The sequence below is a fragment of the Meles meles genome, chromosome 2, assembly GCF_922984935.1.
Source record: "Meles meles chromosome 2, mMelMel3.1 paternal haplotype, whole genome shotgun sequence".
Classification (NCBI taxonomy): domain Eukaryota; kingdom Metazoa; phylum Chordata; class Mammalia; order Carnivora; family Mustelidae; genus Meles; species Meles meles.
In genome coordinates, this window is record NC_060067.1 from 8,317,193 (window position 1) to 8,341,223 (window position 24,031).

General features: G+C 39.9%; 2 protein-coding genes across 8 annotated transcripts in view; both read right to left on the reverse strand.

Annotated features, from left to right (window-relative positions):
- Nucleotides 1-2,462: 2,462 nt before the first annotated feature.
- Nucleotides 2,463-8,228, reverse strand: EPGN (epithelial mitogen). 5 transcript variants are annotated; one of them, XM_045997763.1, is made up of 5 exons: nucleotides 8,186-8,228; nucleotides 7,540-7,629; nucleotides 4,786-4,906; nucleotides 3,900-4,052; nucleotides 2,463-2,549 (listed from the first exon to the last, which is right to left on the reverse strand). In XM_045997763.1, exons 1-5 carry the CDS (start codon nucleotides 8,226-8,228, stop codon nucleotides 2,495-2,497), a joined length of 462 nt encoding a protein of 153 aa, XP_045853719.1. In that variant the 3' UTR covers nucleotides 2,463-2,494. The 5 variants fall into 5 exon arrangements, with proteins under 5 accessions (XP_045853719.1, XP_045853722.1, XP_045853720.1 ...); XM_045997766.1 differs by having other exon boundaries at nucleotides 2,495-2,549; nucleotides 4,026-4,052; nucleotides 7,567-7,629; XM_045997764.1 differs by having other exon boundaries at nucleotides 2,495-2,549; nucleotides 4,026-4,052.
- A 4,649-nt stretch (nucleotides 8,229-12,877) lies between these two features.
- The window catches only part of MTHFD2L (methylenetetrahydrofolate dehydrogenase (NADP+ dependent) 2 like), a 143,870-nt gene continuing 132,716 nt past the window's right edge, over nucleotides 12,878-24,031 (reverse strand). For all 3 annotated transcript variants that reach the window (XM_045998110.1, XM_045998112.1, XM_045998111.1), the window contains one exon: nucleotides 12,878-14,217. In XM_045998110.1, the coding sequence (XP_045854066.1) occupies nucleotides 14,105-14,217 (113 nt within the window). In that variant the 3' untranslated portion in view covers nucleotides 12,878-14,104. The remainder of the gene's footprint in view (nucleotides 14,218-24,031) is intronic.

Sequence of the window (24,031 nt, forward strand, 5' to 3'; positions counted from 1 at the left end):
ACCCTCCCATGGTCCAATATGCTAACTAATGAAGCACTTATGAATATTGATGACTTAAGAATGTGTTCTCAAAGATCGAAGGACAGACACGGGAAGAAGACAAAATGGGAAGTGAATGAAATCGATGAGCCCTTTATCCAGTTTGTTCTGGTTAAAGGTGTCAGAAGCATGTTCCCAGTCCTTTCCTAGATGATCCAGCCCACCTAATAATTCATGACTGAGAGCTGGAAACGCTGTGCTGACACAGGGCCTCCCTGGCAGACTTTTCTCAGGGTCTTACTGCAACAGGAAAAAAAAAAAAAAAACAGAATGGAAAAGTTTGCAGAACATATTGTTTGCATGCATTTTTCTCACTGGCGCCTCGCTTACATACGTAAATATTGCCGTAGGAATGCCAGAGATTCATTCCTCCCTGCAAAATCAATTCTGTGTTGATTATTTTGTACAACAGACCACGAACAGGTGGCTTCTCATAAGCCACACTTCAGACTTCTGCCGACTCACTGGGGTTGGGAGGGGATCTTATCCTATTCCCCAGTGAAAAAAATCTGACTCCTTATTGGTTTCGGTTTTGGTTTGGCAATCTGGAAATTTTAATTCTCTGTCTGGTGTTATTTAATTTCAATTATATTGGGCTTACAATTTAGAAATATTAACCAGATATTTATAACTTTCTTGGTTATCACCTCCCGGACTCCAGCCTTAATTCCTCTTTCCTTTCATCAAGAGGCAGTCCTTAATTAAGCTTTATTGCTTCTTCCGGGACTCTCCCCAGCTTTTTCACACCTTTTTGAAATGCCCAGGAAGGGCATAGCTTTCTAGGTGTGGTCGCTGGAGTCACTGGGAGGATCCCTCACCTCCCCACTTTTTGGTATGATGTAACCTTTGCATAGTTTGCGAGGACAAGCAGAAAGTGCTGACATGTGATTCATCTGCATGAAATTCCTCAGGGAGGAAAACAAAGCTGGAGAAATACCTTCTCTTCAAAAGAAAGCAGAATATGAGATGGAAAGTCATTAGAAGCTAAAGTCTTGTTACCATTGTAAGAACGTTCATGTTTGATTCTCTTTTAATCCGTCCTGTGATCAGAACTGTTTCGCTTATCTATGTCATGAAGGAGAAAAAAAGTCCATAGTTTTAGATCGAATCCGAAAGAAAATTGGCAGGTATCATTATTCTTTAATTCCTGTTTCACTTCCTTGGAAAACAAAATTTTAATTTATTATTCTACAAATCACACATTAAACTATACACCTGAGATGATATGCAGTGGTGTGTCCGGGTGTTCGAGGGGATTATGGGGGGTAGAGGTGGCGTTAAAAATAATCCCACTGGCAGAACAAATACGGAAAAATTTCTCTTGACCCACTGTCCAATTTTGAAGCTGTCAGGGCCTTGTAGAAAATAAAACCAAAGCCTAAAGAAATTAAAGGACCTGTGCAAGACTATTCGACTTACGTGGAAGAAACAGGATTAAAGAGGAAGGACCCTAATTCCCAAATAAGTAGTTTTGCCATTGTTCCATTTTCTCTCACTATGTGCAAATCTGCTATCAAGTATTCAGAAATGGTAAAGAAAATTTCCACATGCTGTTGGCTGGTGAGAAGATTCCTATGTCCAATTCTTCAGTTTCTATTTCAGGGCCAATGGTCGAATTTTATTAGTAGAATTCTAGAATTGCAGTCAAAACAGATAGTCACCAGGTAGTTCCACTAACAACAGGAAGAGGTGATGAACATAGGCATTAGGGGACCAATGAGTCCAACACGAAGTTTTATAATCCATGCCCAAACAGAAATGTTTCACCTACTCAGGACTCGATATCCAGTCAGCTTTCAGTCGTCAAGAACTCTTTAGCTTATTCCGTATTTCACAGATAAAGGCTACGTAGTGTTGTCCCAAGCTGGGCATGATTCGTGTTTGCCTTGGACACTCCATTTTCTTTTCTCTGGTTTAGACTTCAGGCACATGCTTGCGTCCCTGGAGGTGCCATAACACTGACCTCGTCCTGACAGCTGACACCACATTCTCTCAGACACCGTGAAAGCAGCATGTTTGGGACCAGGTCCACAGAGCAGTGATCCAAAATACTGGTGGTAGCAAAACACATGAAGAACCCAAGCTTGGCATTGCTTTGGCTTGCTGCAAGGTTGATAATGATTCCTACGCACTTCACACCTGATGTTGTCAGGGGCCTGAAACTCGGTCCTTCTGCAGGAAGAACAATAACCACATGACAACAGCAACCAACCCAGAGTAGGACTATGAACTTGACTTCCGTCACCATAGCTTGTTCGCTCGGCTCCCATGGCACCCTAACGACGGCGAAGACCGAAGACCGACGTTGAAATTTATTCTCTCATTTCATCATGATCCCAACTTCCATTATTTTCCAGTCTAGTCAGCTTGGGAAGTTTTGTTGTTCTGTTTGAAGATTTCAATTTGGGGCCCACTGAATTTTATAAATGGCTCATGAACATTTCTGACAAAGGCCTCACAGTGGTCTTCCTCTGGAACAGATGTTGTAAGGTGATTTCAATTTTAGACACCTAAAAGAGAACATTGGTTTCCATGTGAATTTGATGGCTGTTTCTATAGGTAATGGGGAATGACATCTATACTCTTGGTGCCCTACCCCAAATCCATGGGGTGGACCCATACCCCAGGCTCACAGCTGCATCCTTTTCTTTGGCCAAAAGAGCACTTAGCCCAAAGCTTCCTGAGAGATTCCAAGCCCTTGGCCCCTTTCCCACCAGGAGCAGCCTGCCATCCACGCTTGATGACACAGAGCACTAAAACCAAGACCCCTCGCTCTAGTGGGAGACGTCTGCCATGCCATTCATACTCTAGATCTCCCTATGGAATTGGGCCAAGTTTAGACTTCAGCAAATTCTACACCTTGCTCACCTTCTTCCTTCACTCTAGTTTTCCTTACTGCGTTACAGGGTTCACCTTAGAGCACTCCCTCGGCCAGTGAATTACACAAGGATCCCCATCTTAGGTTTTGCTGCTAAGGAACCTGACCTCACAAGGAACCTGACTTCACACAGCAGTCTTGTTAACACTAGAAGGTTTTCCTTCCTTTTTTTTTTTTTTTTCCTTTCCTTTCTTGGCCTCTTAGGCAACCGATACAACATCAATTGATAGAACAGATTTTATGTCAATTGATCTACAATCGACATAACAGATGTTCTTCTCTCTAAGATACAATTACTAAGCAAACAAACTTTTACTTTGTACAGTCTTGGTCATTTTTAAAAATGGCAACTTCATCAATAGTACAGCCAAGGAAATGTATTTGCACTTTTTTCTTTAAAGTATCTCCCATTACTTCTTGCCTTTATCCTAGTGACATGGATTTAAGAAAAAATTACCAGTGTGGATAACAGAAGGAATTTGTATGTGTGGATCAAGCTTATTTTCTTAGGCTTTTAGCAATCGACAAAATCTCCCGAATAAACCCTTACCTGAAGTCTAAAAAGAAAAAGGCCCATGTTGGCCATATATTTTCATTCATTTAATATTCATGTCTTGATTTGTTCATTCAACAAATATTTGCTGAGTGTCCACTATGTGCCAGGCTCAGTAATAAACACAGAATATACAACCGCAAACAAGTTACATTCTCTACTCTGGTGGGGTTCACCAATTTGATGGGGGCAGACAGATGAGGATGAAGGGAAACTGTAGATTGGAGCAATTCTAGTGCAATTGCAGGCAAATTTTTACTGCTTGTCTGTGTTTATAAGGAAAAGCATCAAAACAAATATGTAGGAAACTGCCAGATCATTTTTTAACTAAAAAATTACACATGTCAGTGCTTGGTATCTTCTAGGGGCTCAATAAATATTCATCAAGTGAACCAGTGCCCAGTGACTTCATATTTTCATTTTTCTTACCTCTTTCTTATGTAGCAGTAAAAAATAGCAAGAAAACCACTTAACAATAATCCAACGCCAATCCCAATCGCAATGTATTTTTCATAAGAATCCACAGCATATGAAGTTAAGGTCAAGTGCTCACACCTTTCTCCAGTATAACCAGTAAAACACCTTTAAAAAAAAGAAAAGAATACATAATTTAAAAACCCATAGTGGTAGAAATATACAGAAATGACCAATTTCAAAGAATAAAAATTTCAATAGAAAATAAGTAATGTAAATTAAAGAGAAAAATGCCAAATGAAAGCCAACTGTAAATGTGTTGAGGAAGCTAGGTATTTCAAAATAGTCAGTTCATTAAGGCCCCATATTAATGTAACTTCCCTCACAGGTAGAAGGAAAAGGTAGTCTGCTTGCATGAGTTGATCTAGAAAACTGTTAATCTACTCTTTCACAGGAGAATGCTTAGCAAACCAATGATCATAAAAATAGTACTTAATTGCTCTAGAACTTTATATTCCTCAAGAGTGTTTGCTACCATCTATTTCCTCTCATCCTGTAATCAATCCCTTGAAAATCCAGAATCATCCTTGCATGTTGCTTAAATGCACATTTGGATTCAGTAGTTTTGAGGTGGAGCCTAAGCTGCTGCATTTGTAACAAGCTCCCCGGTTACAGAGACGCTGCTAATGTGGGGACCCTATTTTTGAGTAATGAAGGCTAGGTAGTTTAGAAAAAGATTCCTTAGATATTCAAATACAGTGAGTCATGCCCAGATGATGTACCCTTTTTACTAGATAAGAAACAGGTGTGTGGAAATGTACTATGTGAACCGCATAGAAACATGTCAAACATAAATTCATCTCCTCCCATCTCTAGGACTTGGAAAGTTCTTTGCAATTACGTGCAGATGGCTTTCTCCAGCTCATGGTGGAATGCGCAAACACCATTGATGCAGTAACTATTGTGGTCTTCCAGGCAAGGATGTGAGAACTTCAAGGCTATGGGTCCTTCTGTGTAGTCAACTAGGAAAAGGACATACAACGTTAACAGATGAAGTGGGTCACACTCTTATAGTAGATTTGTTACACGTATGTAAAGAGAGTTTTAAATTTAAGAATATTCTTTGGGTGCTCTGCCTTTTAAACTACTGACTGGTTCCGTCGGCAGGTTATAGTCACAGACTCTAGGTTAATATCATTTAGACCTATCACTACTTGGGGGCTGGAGGTGGATGGATGATTGTTCTGTTCCCTCTATGTAACACGGTAGAGATACAAGTTTGCCTAAAGGTGGCAGCATTGATTCTCATTTTAGCCTTGATTCTCCTTTTTTATTTCTCCCATTCCCACCTGAGAAGTCAGCACTTAGGGAATCGGGATTTATGGAGATAATGAAGTTGAGAAGATGAGAATTCCCCGCTTCCTCTTCTGTGGACTACCAATTGAGAAAGGACTTGTCAAGGGAGCCCTGTGCCTGATTTCAGAAGAAGAATTGTCATGACCTATACAAGAAGCCAGAAACAAGTTAGGCTTGAGCTTCACAGAGTTGAGATATTAATTGGAAATTTTACTCAGTTAAGAGACATTCTGAGAAAATAGAGAAAACCCTCAAGATAGACAGAATGAGAAAATCTGGGTTTTGACTTCTAACACTATGCAAATGACCACATCTGACAAAACTTCCATGGTCAAGTGTCTAGAATCTCTATGGGACGCTTCCCTTTGGGAAACTGCCTTTTGGCAAAATGTATACATTTCAGGATGCTCATTCTTCGTTCTCTGATGGACAGAAGACAGATACCTATGCCGTCCTTGGGGCATACGCAGTGGCAATGATACTTGGGTAAAGCTGTGTATTTGAGTCCTCTTTGGTAAAAATCTAATTACTGATTTTTAAACTTGTCCCACGCGGAATTGGTGACATTCCATTTTGTCATTGTTATGAAAACACATTTCCCAATTTTTAGTTGTCATGTGACACCAGATTTGCCTTGCTAGCTAAGTAGGTGAACAGAATCCTACTTATTTATTTTTAGGGGAAAAAAAGATCTAAAAAGGCATATTTTTTCTAATATTTTAAACACTGAATTTTAGGTACCAAGCCACCAATAAGATAACTTCATTTTGGCTGAGAACATACAATATTACCTTAAGATTCACCTTCATTTTGTTGAATGCGATATTGTGAACCTAGTGTCTCATTTTAATAATTAACTCTAAGCCAGTAAGAATTTCCCATTGTACACTGTGTTTGGTTCTTCCAGCTTCAAGACTAAATCAATTGAATTAGTCAAGCCTGAACCAGGATTTGCTAGATAATGTGAGAACTGAAAGAAAACATCTTCAAAGAAAGAGTATACTGGAGAGCCTCATCTTTGCCCTAAGGAGAAGAATATTAGGTGCAAGTTTACAAAAAATTTCCTAAGATATTGGATGCAGATTTTTAAATTAAATCCAAAACAGAAAAACTGAAGTTCTTCATCAAGAAAACAAAGGAAAACTGTAGAGATGATACATTCAGCCCCCTGTTTTCTATTATTATTCTCTGTAACTTGGAAGACTTTCACTATTAAGGAAGTAAAAAGGTGCTGGGTGTACTTTTACGAAGCCATTCGCTGAGGGGAAACTGTTCTTGAATTTTCTAAAATATTATCTCCCAGGGGAGATCTTTCCTCTTGGCTCAAAGGCTCAGAAGACATGAAGTTTGGTTAAAAATTATTCTAAAGCTCACACAGATTTTCTTTTGCCAGTGGGTAGTTATTCAAAACTCACATGGGCAAAATATTTTAAGTGAATTTTTTTTTTTAATTTAAAATCACTGGCGAAATGTAGAATGTTTCAGTATTACTAGCCTTCGTATTCAGAAACAAAACATCTGACTTGATTTTCTATTTGCCTGGCTCTGAGAGCAAGATATGGTGTTTCCTCTGCCCTATGTCTTATCACCCGTCTTCACAAGAGGCAATAGTGATTTGTGTGAGGACTGTAACTACCGGGTACACAGGTCTTGGCAAGTCGCAAGTTTACCAAGTTCACCTCTGAGAGTTCAAACAGGCTTAAAAAATAATGATGCTCAACAGCAGCCAGAAGCTATTCTAATAATAACAGTAATGGTGATGATATATCATCACCACCAACAACCAAAATTGGGTATAAATGGTTTGGAAGTATAGCATATGCTAAAACAACAACAAAATCCCCCCTTTTCTCTTGTTGTCCCCCCAACAAGAGAAAAGATCTTTCCAAAGATGGATTAAGGCTTCATCTTGTCATAGTTTCTTTGGCTGCTAAGTCATGGTCACAGATGAAAAGACTGTATCAAAACAGCAGTAATCAAGAATGCCAAAATGGGGACAAACCGCTTTGGGACACGTGTGGTTTATTGGCAGAAAATGCGGCATGTTTCACATTCAGGACCGTAACTGAAGACGATTTCTGTGTCTCTCATCGACGTTGCTTGCCCCTTTTATAAAAGCAATTCTTTGCGGGCACATAGACCTGTCACTTCCATTTAACAACATCTTGCTAAAAGAGTCGATTATCTAATAATAAAATATATATTTCAAAATTTCCAATGTTGCTTTTGATCACAATCCAAATATCTCTCAAAAGGTTAAAAAAAAGGCACTTAAAATACACAAGTGTGAAGAAAATACCTTCCGTTTTGTTAACTGTCCAGTTACTTTGCTGGGTTGTGATTGGGGGTGTTCCCGACACGGCTGCCTCTGCAGTCAAGGCTGTCATTGCTATATGAAGGAGTGGGGGGAAAGGCATCTTTAGCAGGTGAGCCTCCTTCTATGTGCAAGCAACAGATTGAAAGTTAGGTGCAAGCCACGGATCCAAAATTCTTCTTAGTCTGCTTATTCCCACTTGTGTTCTATTTTAATTCATTTACATTTGAAATCCAAAACCTGACCAGGGCAGTTTCCCGACTGTTTCCCATCCATACCGATTCCAGGGACTACCTTATAATTACAGAAAGTAGAAATACATTTATTTTTACGAGAAAGTGGATACGTGGGTTACTAATTCAATCATAAGGCTGCTAGGACACAATACTTAAAATGTATCAACTGCTCTTGTTGTATAAAGCAAGCATACAGGTCTCAAAAAAGGGGTTGTAACAATCTGTTAGGAACCCAACCTGCCTTACATAAGAAAATTAATTCACAGTTTTCTCGCTCTGTCCTTTGTCATGAAGAACGAAGGTTAAAAGCCAACTGCTTGTTAATTCAGAGAAAACAAATTCTATGCATAATTTACACGGACACAAAATTAACAAGACGAAAAGGAACTACCTACCTTTGAATAAGAGATAGACTGATATTGAGACTCCGAAGGCCATTTCCTGCTGCTGTTAACAGTATCTTTCTTATCCTCCGAGACTGACGGGTGGAAGGCTTTTATTGCGCTCTGCGGAGCCTTTCTTGCATTTATATTTCATGAAGCGTCATCTGCCGGTTCTTACCAATCAAAAAAATATGTACTCCTGGCAGCAGCTGCAGGTAGAGCCCTCCAGGCGCTAGCACACTTGTTTAGGATACCTGCGTTATCTAGCAATGTGATCAGGTTTTCTTTTGAAACACTGGTTTCTTGTTACCTGTGGGCATAATCGTGTATTTAAAAGTACTTAAAACAACAAAAAAAGAATCGAAATCCGGGAAAGGCCCCATTGCTGGGAACAGACTGGTACCAGCTCCAAAGTTGCTAATGACCTACATAGGATTCCAACCCAGGAGAGCTCTGATATTTGCAAACCAGGAAACAGCATCACCAGGCAGTAACTCAAACATCCCTGAAACTGCTGTCAGCACGCCACCTCTCAGTACAGACTGCAAGCAAATCAAGATATTTTGGAATTTAGAAGCAGGGGAGAAAATGAAATTTGGGTAAAAGCAGAGGTTTCATATTCCATTGTAATTTTTTGCTACTTTGTGTTGCTACTACAAGTTCTGTGAAAATAATTATTTTGAAGAGCGTAACGTTTGCCTTTATGTGATTCAGCCATTTAAGATTTTTCTGATTAAATGGAACGGGCTCCCAATTTCCTTAGAGCGACAGTGCTTCAATCTGTGCTAAAGGGATTTGGCTAGAGAGAACCAGTGAGGTACCAAAATGATACTGATGATGATGATGATGTCATCTCCACTAAAATAAAATTAAAATATTTAAGTTTGGTATGTCTAATGAATAGAAAGTTCTAAATTTAACACGACATTCAAATGTTTCTGTTAATCTAGTTATGATTACTAAAAAACCATTTTAAAGGCCGAGATGTTGATGATTGCTAATAGATTTTGTGAGTGTAGGAGGTTCCCATAAATTTTCACTTGCCCCAAATTATTATAAAGAACCTATATAAATATGTTTTACTGAGGTGGCATGTCTTTCTACCAGGAATTTCAATTGCTCATATTTTCTGGACCTTGAAAAACTGTTTAAGTCAAGATAGGTTATCATTTGCATCGTGTCCAACCAGCAAATTTGGTTTACCAGAAAGGATCTCTTTCGCTATTGAAATATGAATTTGGCCTCAGAAATCACACAAGAATGAGCTTGTTGAACTCATTATAACTTGGGCAATCACCACAGGAGTCATCATTTTAAAGTTAAAAGAATATACAGCACTTGGCTCACTTCAAATGTGCCTACATTTCGTATTTCTACTTTTGCAGGTTTTTTTTTTAACTGTTCATTATTAAAACAATTTCTGGATAATATTTTTCCCAGGCAAATAATATTTGAATTATAAATCAAATAATCATCCTCTGCACCACTGATGTGAATTTAAGAAGAAAAACTTTGCAAAGGATTAAATAAACTATTATGACCATTGCAGTTGTTGAAGGGAGATACTATGACTAATTTTGAATATCTTTATCTGTAAGACTGGGACATGGTACAACGCCATCTTGGTTGTTAATGGTTAACTGGAGTTTGCATAATGCTTTGCATTTTGCCAGTCTTCCATGCACATCTCCATCATTTCTTTAGTAATCCTGGCCCCAACGAATCCAGCGCCTAACATATGGTATATACCTAATGAATCCAACTTGAGTGAATGAAGAAATAACAAGAGGTCTTATTTCTATTAAGACATATGAAAACTGAGGAATAGAGGCTCAAAAGAGTGATGTGCCAAATCCCCTACAGTCAGGACTTAAATCTGTATTCAGATTCCAGATCTCATATCCCTTTTACTTTCCCAGCTGTGTTCTCCATAGGAATTTCTCAGAGGATCTCAGAGGAATTCTCTGAAGGATCTCCTAAAATCCAACTTTAAATAAATTACCTCTATCCTAAGAATCTAAATATTAAATCAACTGTGACTTTCACTCACATGTGGGCTGAGAGGAATGGCCTCTGTTCTTTCCTGATGTTTCCCCACTCTGGTAAAGTTAGGCCACATAACACAGAAACTCACCTACCAGTTTCCAGAAGATACCAGAAAATAGCTCTAGTCAGCTCATGCATGTCTTTCCTCTGGGACTCCTACTAATGGATCCCACTTACACACTCTTTAAGAGAATCCCCTGCCTTCATTTCTTCAACCCTCTCACAGAAAGGCCCTTACCCAAATCTGAAGAATGGGGAATGGGCATTGCAATGTGGCCTTACTGATACCTTCTTTCTTGAGACACAGTGGAGCACGTTGGAAAAAATGAGGGGAAGAAGGCTAAGAATCCTCCACTATCATCTTCCCTTCTGCCACTTTTTCTGTTTTTTTAATTTACTCATCTCTCTCCTCTGGTCATAAGCATCTCTGAAAGTGTCTTCCCTCCCCCACCCCACCCCTCTGCCCTCCTTTTCTTTCTTTGCTTTCTTTCTTACTCTTTCAGTAACTCAACAAAAATCCATTGCTAGACAATGGCAGGAAATGATCATCGGTCCATTGCTTAATCTCTCTCTAAATTTATTCTGTAATTCTCATGAATGCCGTTGCCATTCCTTCATTCAATATTGAATGCCTGCAACTGTCCACAGCCCTGGGCTGGATGTGGTGTTAGCAAGACAAAGAGACAAACCATGCATTGACTCTGCCTTCAAGGTACTGAAGGGAGTTAAGGAAAGCACATACATAATGACAGAACTTGGCAGGAACTGAGAAGGGCCACGAATGTGCAGAAATGGCTGTGAGTTCAGGGGTGGGACTTCGTCAAATTCTCGTGGCAGTTTTCACGGAGGGAACCCGGAATAACAAGGAAGATGTAGCTAAGTAAGAAGAGAAAGGATTCCAGGTAGGGGAGGCTCTGAAGGAGGCAGCGTGCTATAATGACAAGAGAGTGAGCTCTGACTCACATCATCCCAGACCTTGTTTTGAATTCTAATTCCACGTCCACTATCCATCTGGCCCTGGCTAAGGCTTTTTAATAACCCCAAGGGTCAATTTCCTCATCTATCAAAATGTAGGTTGTCCATAACAACACAAAAAGTAAAGCCCGTAGCACATGCTGGGTGCTCTTTTAGGGACAGCCGTTGCTACTGAGCAACAGCAGAGGCAAGGGGTGTGTAGAATGGCTAACAAGGTCAGAGATTTAGTGGTTGGTACATGGTACTGAGTCCTAAATTTTCATCACTAGTCTCTTCCCAGACTGATGTTATACCAGGACTTTATGTATTTTGCCATCACGTGACACTCTTAAACTGAACATGATCTCTTCTCTCAAATCAGCTCCCCTTTGTAACTTTCTCGTGTTAATCAATGATAATATCTTCTAGGTTCTAACAGCAATTCTCCTAATTCACCAAACGTGGCCTCAGTTATCAAGGCACTCTCTGTATCTATCTCTGCTTACTCAGCTTACCCAGCTGGATTTCCACCACTGTCCAACACACACCGTTCATTTCAGTCTCTCGCTTTCATATATGCTTGCCAAATGCATTCTCACCTCCATATCTTTGTATTATTATTCAATCCCCTTTCTTTCTTTTTAGAGAGACTTGCAGGAGAAGAGAAGTTACTCTTCCAAATCCCTGCAGCATGACTGTCATCTTCTTGATGTCTGCCTTTTACTCACCCCAAATATCCATAAATGAAGTCATGGTACCAACGAACCAACTTTATCTCCGTTATGTGTTGACAAAGGCTTCCTTCTTGACTGGACTGCAGCCAGGCTCCGAGTCTTCTTCTTGACTAGGCCTGCCAAACCCAGTTTTAGCAAAGAATGCTGCTAAGTCAGTTTATGGAGGACCCCCCCACCCCCAATATCTGATCAGGTTCCCTTGTCCTACCCTTGATATCTGGCCTGCCTTCAGCAAGAATCCTGGTAAGCTAGTTTAGCAAGAGTCTTCCTACCCTTGATATATAATCAATTTCCTCTTAGAGTAATTTCCCACCTACTGATCCCCTTACTCTGCTCATTGGATATACATCCACAGCCATCTTTGCTGTATTTGGAGTTGAGTTCAATTTTTTCTATTGCAGGCGCCTTGATCCCACTGATACAGTCTTGGATAAAGTATTCCTTACCGCTTTTACCAAATGTCAGGACAATTTTTCTTTTCCAGTATTTTAGTCTCTAGAAAGATTCCCTCCTGAATTTTAGCTTAGCCAAGGGGCAGAAATCTTCCCAAAATAATTCCTGCTGTACTGTCAGGGGTTGGGGGTGGTAGGCTCAAAACTGCAGACTTTGCTTTTTCCATGTACATGTACTTTGGGTCAGTTTTGTCTGTTTGGGGGAATCTGGGGCCCTTTCTGAAATGTTTACTTGGGAGCTTTGAATTTAAACTTCTGTTGAGGTTACCACACAACGACTGGTCTGGACTGACTTTGAAATGGGCTATAGAACCTTTTCTTGCGTGCTGAAGAAACTTGTACATATCCCCAGCATGTGGTAAAGAAATAGGTAACAATTCTATTCTTGAAGCTAATATTACACTATATGTTAACTAACTGGAATTTAGATAAAAACTTGAAACCATGAAAAAAGAAAGAGGTAACAAATACATGAAAAAAAATCTTATAAATATCTTGAGGAAGAAAGAAGACAGGTATTCTTCAAATCGCTTTTATTATACAGTTGAAATATGATTAATTATAAGTATCTAGACTATTTTCACCACACAATTGATCAGGGGCACACACTGATAAAAACATGCACTGGGTAAGAATCATTGTTGGTACATAAACACACCGGGATTCGGCACGAAAACGATACAATTAAGTGACTAGGGTAGTCTCAAAATAGCCTTCAAGTGACATTCAGGTGTATTTCCTAATTTAAATTGTGTTAGAAATGTGGCTACTCTGAGAACCAACTGCCATAACAGAAGAGGGAAGAATTGTGGGCAACAAAGCAGTAAATGTTCAGTTATAGTCTAAGGTTTAGCTTTGGCTCATTGTAAATGTATTATTTTCCTATTAATTTCTGAATCTATGAACAAACCTTCATTCTTTAATGAAGTCCTCACTCATACTATACCATATTTTTCTAATATTTGTTGGAAGACACAAGCACAGCTTTGTTTTATATGTTTGGTTTGATTTTCCATTATTCCTCAAGGAAGGTATTATCCAAATATTTTTCTAGAAGAAGAAAGAAATTACATGTAAACCTAACATATTCTCATTACATTTTTACTATGGCAAGTAGTCATTCACAGTTTGAAATTATCACTACCTTTCTAATCAGCACTGCATTTTTTTGCCTTCTTTACTTTTCTTTCCTTGAATGGAGTATTGTTTCTCATTAAGATGCCTCATAGCATCCATTTGGGAGACACGTGAGATCAAGATTTTACTTTTACTATTTTATCTTTCTTTTAGCACATAAGCTCTTTTTCATCATGTAATAAATAAAATATATAAAAATGGAGTCTGCTTATGTCAAAACCTAAATTATATTATACACGGGCACCCATTTGGCTGACAAGACATCTGTTGAAAGCATACCATGTGTGATATTTGTGTCAAAAATATATTCATTTGTTATGAGCCCTTATTGTTTAATATTATGAACAAATATTATTCACAAAATAAACCACTGTTACCAAAGTTTTCACTGGAATTGTTTGTTTTTCTTTTTTTTTCCCCTAAAACTCAAAATCTGTTAGCAGGAAATGCGTCAAGTTTTATGAATCATCTGATCCACGATGATTCCATCCATGAAAAAATAAATACGATGTAGAAATAAATAGCTTTGTAGTAAAATATAAAGGTGTTTGCCCTTTGTCAAATAAATAAAGAGCATGATTTCATTTTGTTTTATTCTTTCATGTGACCTAGTAAATGAGTTTTTTAGCTGCCAGAAGAGTGTTCCTCAAAAGCATTGCCACCGTCATGGGTCCCACACCTCCTGGAACTGGAGTGATAAAGCCCGCCTTCTTCTTCACAGCTGATGGAGAAAACAGAACGCCATCTTTATTTTTAAATTTTCCTGAGAATTTCATATTTTTAAATAACTAGTTAAAAGATAAACTGAGGCATATAAAACATTTTTAAAGATTTTTTTAAAGTAATTTTTATACCCAATATGGGGCTCAAACCTATAATCCTGGGATCATGACCTGAGCCGAAGGCGAACACTTAACCAACTGAGCCACCCAGGTGCCCTGAGCTTGTGACTCTTGATCTCGGGTCCAGGAAGGGAGACCCACATCGGGCTCCTTGCTCAGCGGGGAGACTACTTCTCCCTCTCCCTCTGCCCCTCTTTCATCTTTCTCTCTCTCAAATAAATTTTTAGAAAATCTTAAAAAAAAAAAAAAAAAGGAGTTGCAGGCTTTACTAACTGAGCCAGCGAGGCATCCCAAAAGTTTTTAAGAGTTTATTTGAGCACTTACCAGTCTGAATTGGATGGACAGCAGCGACCTGGAAGTGGTCAGGAGTGCTCCACCAGCAAGAAGCTGGCCAGAGACTCTCAAGAAATGGAAATAAAGCCAGGTCATTGTGGACTGGCTATCACTTAAAGCCTAATTGGCTTCTTGCGACTGGTTGTCCTCAGGTTTTGACTGTGTGACCTTGAGGCATTTATAGGCTTAGATTTTGGTTTGTTTCCATAGGCTGTCATGCCGTTAGAGTCCTGTTCCAGCTTCCTTGTTTCATGAATTTAAGAGACTATAGCGGATTTTCCTGCATTACACATATAACTCTAAGAACCTCAAAACAGTTCAGAATGAGGTAGCCTATAAACACGCATGCACTTAGATAAACAATCCTGTGTATGTTATCTAATCAGCCTCAGAGGTGGGTTGAATCTCCACGCAGTTGGTTTTACACGATGAAAACCTATAACCCAGGAGAGACTCGTCAACCTGTAACTCTGGTGAATTATTTCTAAAATACATGATATTGATCACAAAGGGGGAACAGGATACAAACGGTTCAGGGCACACCATTTGTTAAATTGATGAATTCCTGTTCTAACAACAGCATCACTTACGTGTGGATAATACATTCCAGTGCACCTCTAATAAAAATCACCGAACATACTTGAATTACTGAGCATATACACATAGTCCTGTCCTAAGGTATGCAGACTTCTTATTCAGTGAATAAACTCAAAGAAAATGACAGAGAACTTTCAGCAAGTTTTATTTAAGAAAGTTTCACACCCACATTATCACACGTGAATGGCCCCATACTTTGACCCGATGGTTTTATGCTTCACCATGTGAATCTGAACAATGAAGTTTTCCCAGGTAACTCTTTCACAAAGTTAGCATAGGCAATACTTCTCTAATGCATACTCTGACATTATTAGTCACATGTTATTTAGATGTATGGCCTTTTACAAGTTGGCTCATGTATGCTTCTATAAGAATCAAAACTAACATGTTATCTAGATCTCAAGTATTATTTTTGTACAATTTATATCGATCTCTTGAAATAGGGTTTGTAAAATTTACACTCACCTTATTTGAAGTCTAATAGTACACTAGAATTATTTTTTTAATCATAGGAAGAAAAAGGAATAGGGTTCTTTTGCTTAAGTACAAATAGGCTTAAAGACATCACAAAAAAGAAAAAAAAACAGCTAGTATGTATTATCGATTTTCTCATGGTATGTAACAAAGACAAGATGAGAATACTTAGGATCTGGAAGGTAACAGATTAGTTTTCCAAAAAGCCCCTCTACACATGAACATTTCTTTCCCTCGCCACATATCCATCCAGTATCAAACACTAGGATAGGTCAATAGCCATTCCACAAATAGCTATGAGTCCACAATCCTTTCCTCTCTTGCCCTGGCTATTCCTTCCACCTGGAATACTCTTCTACTTTATCCAAATAAGAGAATCCTTATTGTTCTTTAAAAGCCAATAAAATATTACCTGGCTAGGGCACCTGGGTGGCTCAGTGGGTTAAAGCCTCTGCCTTCGGCTCAGGTCATGGTCCCAGGGTCCTGGGATGGAGCCCAACATCGGGCTCTCTGCTCAGCGGGGAGCCTGCTTCCTCCTCTCTCTCTCTGACTGCCTCTCTACCTACTTGTGATCTCTGTCAAATAAATAAATAAAATATTAAAAAAAAATATTACCTGGCTATAATTTTCCTCAAAAACTCACCCCTCCAATGTTCAGTTGAAAGCCCCTCCACCTGTGTTTCCAGTAACTTTATACACAAGTCTGTTCTGGAAACTAACGCACGGTGCTGTCTGTCCCCTTTGCCAGGCACCAGTGCCTGGATGGTAGCAACCAAGCCCTTACAGTTGGGTGCTGTCACCGTTGGGTTTCATCTTAGAGTCTTTCCATGTGCAGGTCAGGCATTCAGTAAATTCTGATAAAGTGAACTTAATAGCCTTTGAGAATTATTTATTTTTATCTTTACTTTTTAAAGGTTTTCTTTATTTGTTTGTCAGAGACAGAGTGAGCGCACATGCGGGGGGAGCAGCAGGCAGAGGGAGAAGCAGGCTCCCGCCCTGAGCAAGGAGCCCAATGTAGGACTTGATCCCAGGACACTGGAATCTTGACCTGAACTGAAAGGAGATGCGTAACCGAATGACCCACCCAGGTGCCCCTAGCCCTTGAAATTTAAAATCTGAAATCAGTTTGTGGGAATGCGTCAGTGGATACAAACAGTTTAGTTCAAGTGAATTTACTGAAAACCTCAACCTACTGATTTGCATGACCAGTGCCTTCCAGGAACTTTACTATAGAACTGGAGAAGCCATGGCCTTAAAATATCAACGAATCTCTAGAAGAAATGTACTCTGCCACTATTCTTTATTCTGATAGTATTTAAAATCATGTATTTGTAAAGTTCTGACTCTGAAATATTAATGGATAAAAATAAAAGACAACCGGGTGTTGTGGTAAATTAAGAATCAAGTACAACTAAATCTTCAGGGGAAACAGAACGGTTCATTTCACAATCAAAAGGTCGACACAATTCATGTCAGGGAATCTGCTGTGGGTAAGTAGTCCTTTTATATAATGCAGTTTTCAACTTTGAAAGGTAAAGTGGCTTGGAATTATGCATATGCAAAAGTAGTAATAACCATAGCTACTATTGATTGAATATCTGCGACTTGCCAAGAACTTTATAAATATTATTTAAATAACTCCTATGGGATTATTATTTCATTTTAATAGACAGAGAAAGTGTGTCTCCCTGAAGTTAGAGTGACTTACCACTCCCTTATATGGTAGAGACGCTGTTTACAGCCAGGTCTCAAACATTCTACGGTTCCATAATTCCGCCCCAGCCCACTGCAACCGGAATACCATGACCTGAATAAGTAGAAAAGTCCCAAGAAAGACTCATGAGCCCAAAATTAACAGAGTTTTCTCAAAGGGTTTCGAGGGGAGTCTGAAAAAGGAAACAAGGAGGAAAGTTCTAGCAAAGTAACTTTCCAACATTTTTACTCCAAGTACTCACAGCTCCTCATCTCTGAATTACATCCAGCACCTCCAATTACACAGCTGGCCGAGCAGTCGGGAGCTTGCTTTCTTCCTGGGTGTCAGATCAGATAAACCACGGGTCTGCTCAGGTATCATGACACTCCTCTTTCAGATTAGGTTTTTCACAATGTGCTTACTATTGCATTCTTTTGCCCAAAAAAGTGAGGTTTGGGGTGGAGGGAGAGGGATGGGAACAAGCTGGGGCACGAAATCACACCTGCCTGAGATCTGTAGCTTGTGTCTGCTTTTTTGCACTCTTGATCGGTAGAAAGTAACACACATTTATCTCGTCGTGCCCACCACTTCATAGAAATACACTATGCGATCGGTAGTGGGTTTTCATCTGCCCCGGCTAGGCCTTCTCTGGACACTCAGAAGCATTCATTTGCATCAAGAGAGCCCCGTGCAGTGCTCACTAAGCAGAAGATTGCGTCACTATGAACATATCAGGCCATTCAAATGCTGTTTCAAGAATTTTTTTTTAATCTTTGAAATAAAGTGGAGGAATATGAAAAAATCAAGTTAGTACACAGTCACAAGAGGTCAACTGTGATTTTTTTTAAGATTTTTTTTTTATTTGACACAGAGAGAGAGATCACAAGTATGCAGAGAGACGGGCAGAGAGAGAGGGGGAAGCAGACTCCCTGCTGAGCAGAGAGCCCGATGTGGGCCTCAATCCCAGGACCCTGAGATCATGAACTGAGCCGAAGGCAGAGGCTTAACCCACTGAGCAACCCAGGTGCCCTCAACTGTGATTTTGATGGGAAAGAAAAAATATATATAAAGGTCTCTTTCCCTTTGGAATTGATTTTCGTGGGAATCTGTATCTGAGAAAGAACTAGAAGTTTGTCTGCTGCTGGCTAGGGTTAATGTATCATTTATTTCCATAAGAACCAGGATATGGAAGTATTGATTTCCCAAGAAAGGTAAGGAATGCCAGTTGGTACAGATGTCAATGCTCAAAAGAAATTCTCTAGTCTAGTGATTCCCTATGCCAGGGCTGTCCTACATGACATGTTTACGAAGCAGCAGAAGTGGCTTGTGAGCTGTAATTAGTCAGGCAAGAAAGGGTTAAATTCAATATGTTTGATGCTCTGAAAAGCATCTTCCCCAATTGTGTCTGCAAGAGAGTAAGTTAACAAGCATTACGTCACCAGAATAATCTCTCATTGGCTGGTCTTTCCCTGAGGGCAGACAAAGGTTTGCACCTGCTTGGAGAAGACGATGCTTTTAAAGATTAATCCTATTAGATGTGGGGGAAAGAGTTCTAGATGCTTTATTGAAATGAATTACAGAAGCACTTTAAGGCAAAATTTCCTTCAAAGACTTATTTACTTTGCATTCAGGTGTGAGGGAGAATGTGTGTGTGTGTGTGTGTGTGTGTGTGTGTGTGTGTGTGTGTGTGTGTGAAGAAAATGCCAAAAATTCTGTATGGATGAGAACCAGGTACAGGCTCCCCCCTGCTATCCAAAAGTAGAAAGAGCATTCCTAGGAAACCTTTCAGAAGCCAAAACAGTGTAATCAAAGAAGCATATGCCATTAATTTATATGGAAAAAATGTTGAGCATGCCCAGATCTAAAAAATAACCTCGCTTTGGCTTTCCTGACATTTAGGACATCTCTTGCTAACAGATGCACAAAATAAACGGGGCTAAGCATAGATGTTCACAGACACCGTTCCCAGCTCTGGTGGCTGGAGGCTGATCTGCTGAGTGCAGGTCCCAGGGAAGGAGCTTGGTGCCACATGCCCCCACCACAGCTTGGGGTGTACACTGCCTCTTTGATGCTCACTGTGAAGCAAATACTCAATGCTTTTTGTTTTGTACCTTTTCTTTATTTCTTTTTTCAGAAAAGCTACGATCCTCACTTAGATGTCTTTCACTTGGCGAAAACAGAAACTAATGTAGTTAATTTTGGTAAAAGCAAGGAGACAAACCATAAATGACTCTTAATCTCACAAAACAAACTGGGGGTTGCTGGGGGGAGGTGGGATTGGGAGAGGGGGAGCGGGCTATGGACATTGGGGAGGGGAGGCGAACCATAAGAGACTATGGACTCTGAAAAACAACCTGAGGGTTTTGAAGGGTCAGGGGTGGGAGGTTGGGGGAACAGGTGGTGGGTAATGGGGAGGGCACGTTTTGCATGGAGCACTGGGTGTTGTGCAAAAAGAATGAATACTGTTACGCTGAAAAAATAAATAAAATGGAAAAAAAAAAAAAAACAACATGAACTTCCAAAAAATGGGGGAACATGTATTAGATCTTGAATTAACATGATTCTAGAGCTACTGAAATTGACAGTGAACACAGATAAAACGATCATCACAGATCCTATTGTTATCTGCATGGAATCTGCTCTGGGAAAGAGATTCAGAGGAAAATAACTTGGTCATGCTTCAAGCAGGTTTCTGCAAATAAGGACTATTTTGAGGAAAGGCAACGATTATCATGACAATTTATTTCAAAGACCTCTCTATACACTGTAGACACTGCAAAGTAAATTCTGTAGATTTCCTTGAGGGTGATAGAGTTCTGCCAGCGCGATCTAGAATATCAAAGAGTATGTTCGGTTGTACAGAAAGAAAGGAGATGACCACTTAAAATCAGTCATTTGGGAACACAGGACTTGCCTTTGCACATTCTACTCTTTGTTTGACATACCTTTCCTGCATTTTTCCACCTGATGAATATTTATTCTTCCTTTTCAGATCTGGCTAAATGTGACTTCCTTCGTGGTGCTCATTAACTCCCCAGGCTGAGTTAACGGTTCACTGACCGACCCATGAAACTCAGCAGTGATTTTGCATTTGCAGCCATAGCGTATGCTGGAACCAACCTCCTGAGAAATGTAGTCACAGGACATATGCCCCCTCCTACCTCAAGATTCTGGTGCACGCCACTGAGAATCATTTGCTAGAGTGAGATTTCTAATAATGGGGTGTGAGGGGAAGCGGGTTATGCATGTTAATAGCAGCAAAGAGGAAGTTTAAAACACGGTTGAAATTTACTGCTTCGTTAAGCTACCTCACTTGGGGATTTCTGGTTTCCCAGTGAGGCCCCAGGCAAACCCCAGCATGCAAATGTTTGACTCACAATTGCTAATGCCCCATCAGTCAAAGCAAGTCACGTGGTCAAACTCACACAGAAAGTCTTGGGATAAGAAGAATGGTAAAGCCACAGAGCCAAAGGTTGGTGCACATAGGGACAAAAGAAATACCTAGTCGTATTTTTTTTTTATAATCTACTATAATAGATTTTTGGTTTAGAGACAAAATCCCTAACTTGCTGCCAGATTCATTCTTTTAAACACAGATTATTAGGTCATTTTAGCTTTGAAACAGCTGATGAATCTTCACTGTCTTCAGGATAAAGTCTAAACTGTTTGTACTTGTGGCAATTAAGGTCTTTTAGGATCTGGCCCTCCACCCGGGTCTGGCATTATTTCCCAACCCTTGCATATTTTCCTAACTTATTCACCGTTCCCACACTGGCTCCAGCTGGGCCCCGATAGAGTCATCACAAATATTTCTCGAGGAAGAAAGCCAAAGCCACTATCCCTTGGAGCAGATAGTGTAGCCAGGAGATGGATATTAAAAAGATAATCACCCAAATAATAATTGAACTCTGGCTATGAAATGTGCCACACGTGTGAATGTGAGAAGGCCCTCACGTAGCCCTATGTACGTGGGTGGTGTTTATCTAGGCCAGGCCCAGAAATGTGAAGGATAAATCCAACATTTCCACATGAAACAAAGAGGTGGTGTGTAGCCAGTGTTCTTGGTAAGGGGGGGCAAGGTCTGTGTAAGAATGAAGGGGAGGGGCACCTGGGTGGCTCAGTGGGTTAAAGCCTCTGCTTTCGGCTCAGGTCATGATCCCGGGATCCTGGGATCGAGCCCCACGTCGGGCTCTCTGCTCAGTGGGAAGCCAACTTAGGAAGTTGGCTTTCTCTGCCTGCCTCTCTGCCTGCTTGTGATCTCTGTCTGTCAAGTGGATAAATAAGATCTTAAAAAAAAAAAAAAAGGAATGAAGGGGAAGAGTCATGCTCCTGTAGAGCCCAGAAGAATATGTTAACAATTCTGGATACTAACCTAAGAGCAATGGTTAAAGTATTTTTTAAAATTTGGGAGGAAAATATATATGTTTTCTGAAGCAAGATAAGATCAAATGGGGAAACTGTTTTGTACTGGCCTATTTCTCTAATGAAATGAGTTTATCATCTGAGGCAGAGGAAAGGGAAATAAACAGAAAGTAAGAACATAAGGTAAGATGTGTTAAGATTGCAGTAAATTCTGATTCTCCTGCAGCTCAAGGAGGGAACAGGAATCAGAAATGGGCATCAGAGAAAGCTCTGTAAAGTGACAGAAAAGTGACGGATGCCAGAGGGGTGAGAAAAAGGAGGGAATACAACGCAGATGTAAGGAACTAGTAAAAGCAAGGAGGTTTGACCTGACAATGAAGTTGATGCAATGGAGGAGTTAAGAGAAGTTCATTATGACGTAAGTACAGGAGGAAAAGAGTAGAACGAGAGGTGGGGTGGTGGGGGCAGTGGGTTACAGGACCCCTCGGGGAGCGGGCAGGACAGTGAGGCTGGGTGATGGCAGCTGTTGACTTTTTAAGAAAGTCTTTTGTGAATAAACTTGGTTATTTCTACCTGTAGGAATAATCAATTTTACAAAATGAGAAACTGGGAATGAAAAATGTATACTGCTTAATAATTTCCAGATAATGACACAGAAATTCATGTTGCATTTTCACAAAGTTTCAGATCCTTGAACGTTTTTGAACTATTATCCAGAAAATCCTTTTTTACCCTGGAACCTGGAAGCTAATCTGCCATGTTCCCTTTTCTCCACTCTGTGGATGACTATTTTCTTTTGGTTACTAGCTTCAGTCTAGAGTAAAGGATTCAGACGGGCATGGCTAGACAGACTTTCCATATTCTTACTTGAAGACAACCATGCGTCACGGTCAGGATTAAAACAAGAAGTAAAGAACAGAAGTGATTAGGCTATTTCATGTTTAAAATCTGAGGTGATGACAGGGATGGTGGAAGAGATGAGGTGTCCAGTCTGTGCGTCGCAAAAAATCCAGGGGTGATCACAAGGCGTGGAAAGATGACTCATGAAGGATACTCACAGCAACACAAGAGACAACAAAATGTCTTTTAACAACTCAGGTGAGAATGAAAGAAAACCGTATGTGACCATTGATCTTTGGTACAGCAACCCATGTTTCATGACAGGGTATCTCCGGCTGGTGTGTTCTGTGCCATTATTTCCTCTGGAAACTTTATACTCCCAGGTTCCTAGGGTCTGGACTTAATTATCCAAACTCTCGCCTAAGATACTCTGTTCGGAAGACTCAATAATTCTTTGGCACGTAGTGAATTTCTGCTTTGTTACATTATATACTACGCCAAAGTTTCCAAAAGGAATTTCCAGATGTACCTAAACAATTGATTTTCTGGTATGCCTTGGAAGTTGTATTATTCTGGCAGAGTCAAAGAATATATTTGTGCTTTATAAATGTAGTTTCAGGTGGAGGATGAGGAACTCATGTCTCAAGTTCCTGTAATATTGTTGTATTTCTCTCTGCATTTTGTCCAGTTCTCTGCCACTTTTGAGGAAATACTCCATGACCCTGTCAGATTCGCAACTAATTTTTCAAACGAACTTCTAGCCCCAAAAGGAAAAGGAATGATTCCTTATGTGTGGCAAAGCAGCAAATGAAAATTTCCTGTTTTTCTCATATAAATTTCAGCATTCTAGTAAACACGTGTAAATGTCTCATTTAAATGCTTGGAGAATTTTCCCATGCTTCTAAATGCAGGCCATTTAGACATGACCTCTCAAACACATCCACTATAATGAAGTGGAGACAAGCTTCAGGAAAATGAAGTACATGAATAATAACCAGAAAAACCTGACTGGCCCAGGACTGGAGAAACAGTATGACTCAGGAGGTAAGATGAAAAACACTCCACTTTCTCATATGGTTGATATAAAAATGACACTTATGAGCACGATGAACCAGAAAGGGTAAAGGGCTCCTTGGCAAGTGAATGGCTCACTGCTGACCTCTTGCAAGGCTACAAGGAATCAGAGACCCCAAAGGCAATTCACTATGCTTCCTCTTGCATTTATCTGGTTGCCTGATTCTGGGGTTTCTCCAAGATTTCTACATATATTAGGACATTCATTATCTCAGCACCCTTTGGGGCAGTAATAGGACAGACAGGACTAATCCCCTAATGGGGATTCATGGAGTAACAGCGTGAGACTCTGATCCATATGTTTCGATGGAATGTGCTGG

Coding starts and splice junctions, on each gene's coding strand:
- EPGN (XM_045997763.1), bottom strand. CDS start 8,228: ATGGCCTTCGGAGTCTCAATATCAGTCTATCTCTTATTCAAAG. Junction 4,053..4,785: donor CTGGAGAAAGCCATCTGCAC/GTAATTGCAAAG, acceptor TTTTTTTTAAAG/GTGTTTTACTGGTTATACTG. Junction 2,550..3,899: donor TACTGCTACATAAGAAAGAG/GTAAGAAAAATG, acceptor GTTCTCTTTTAG/GTGTCTAAAATTGAAATCAC.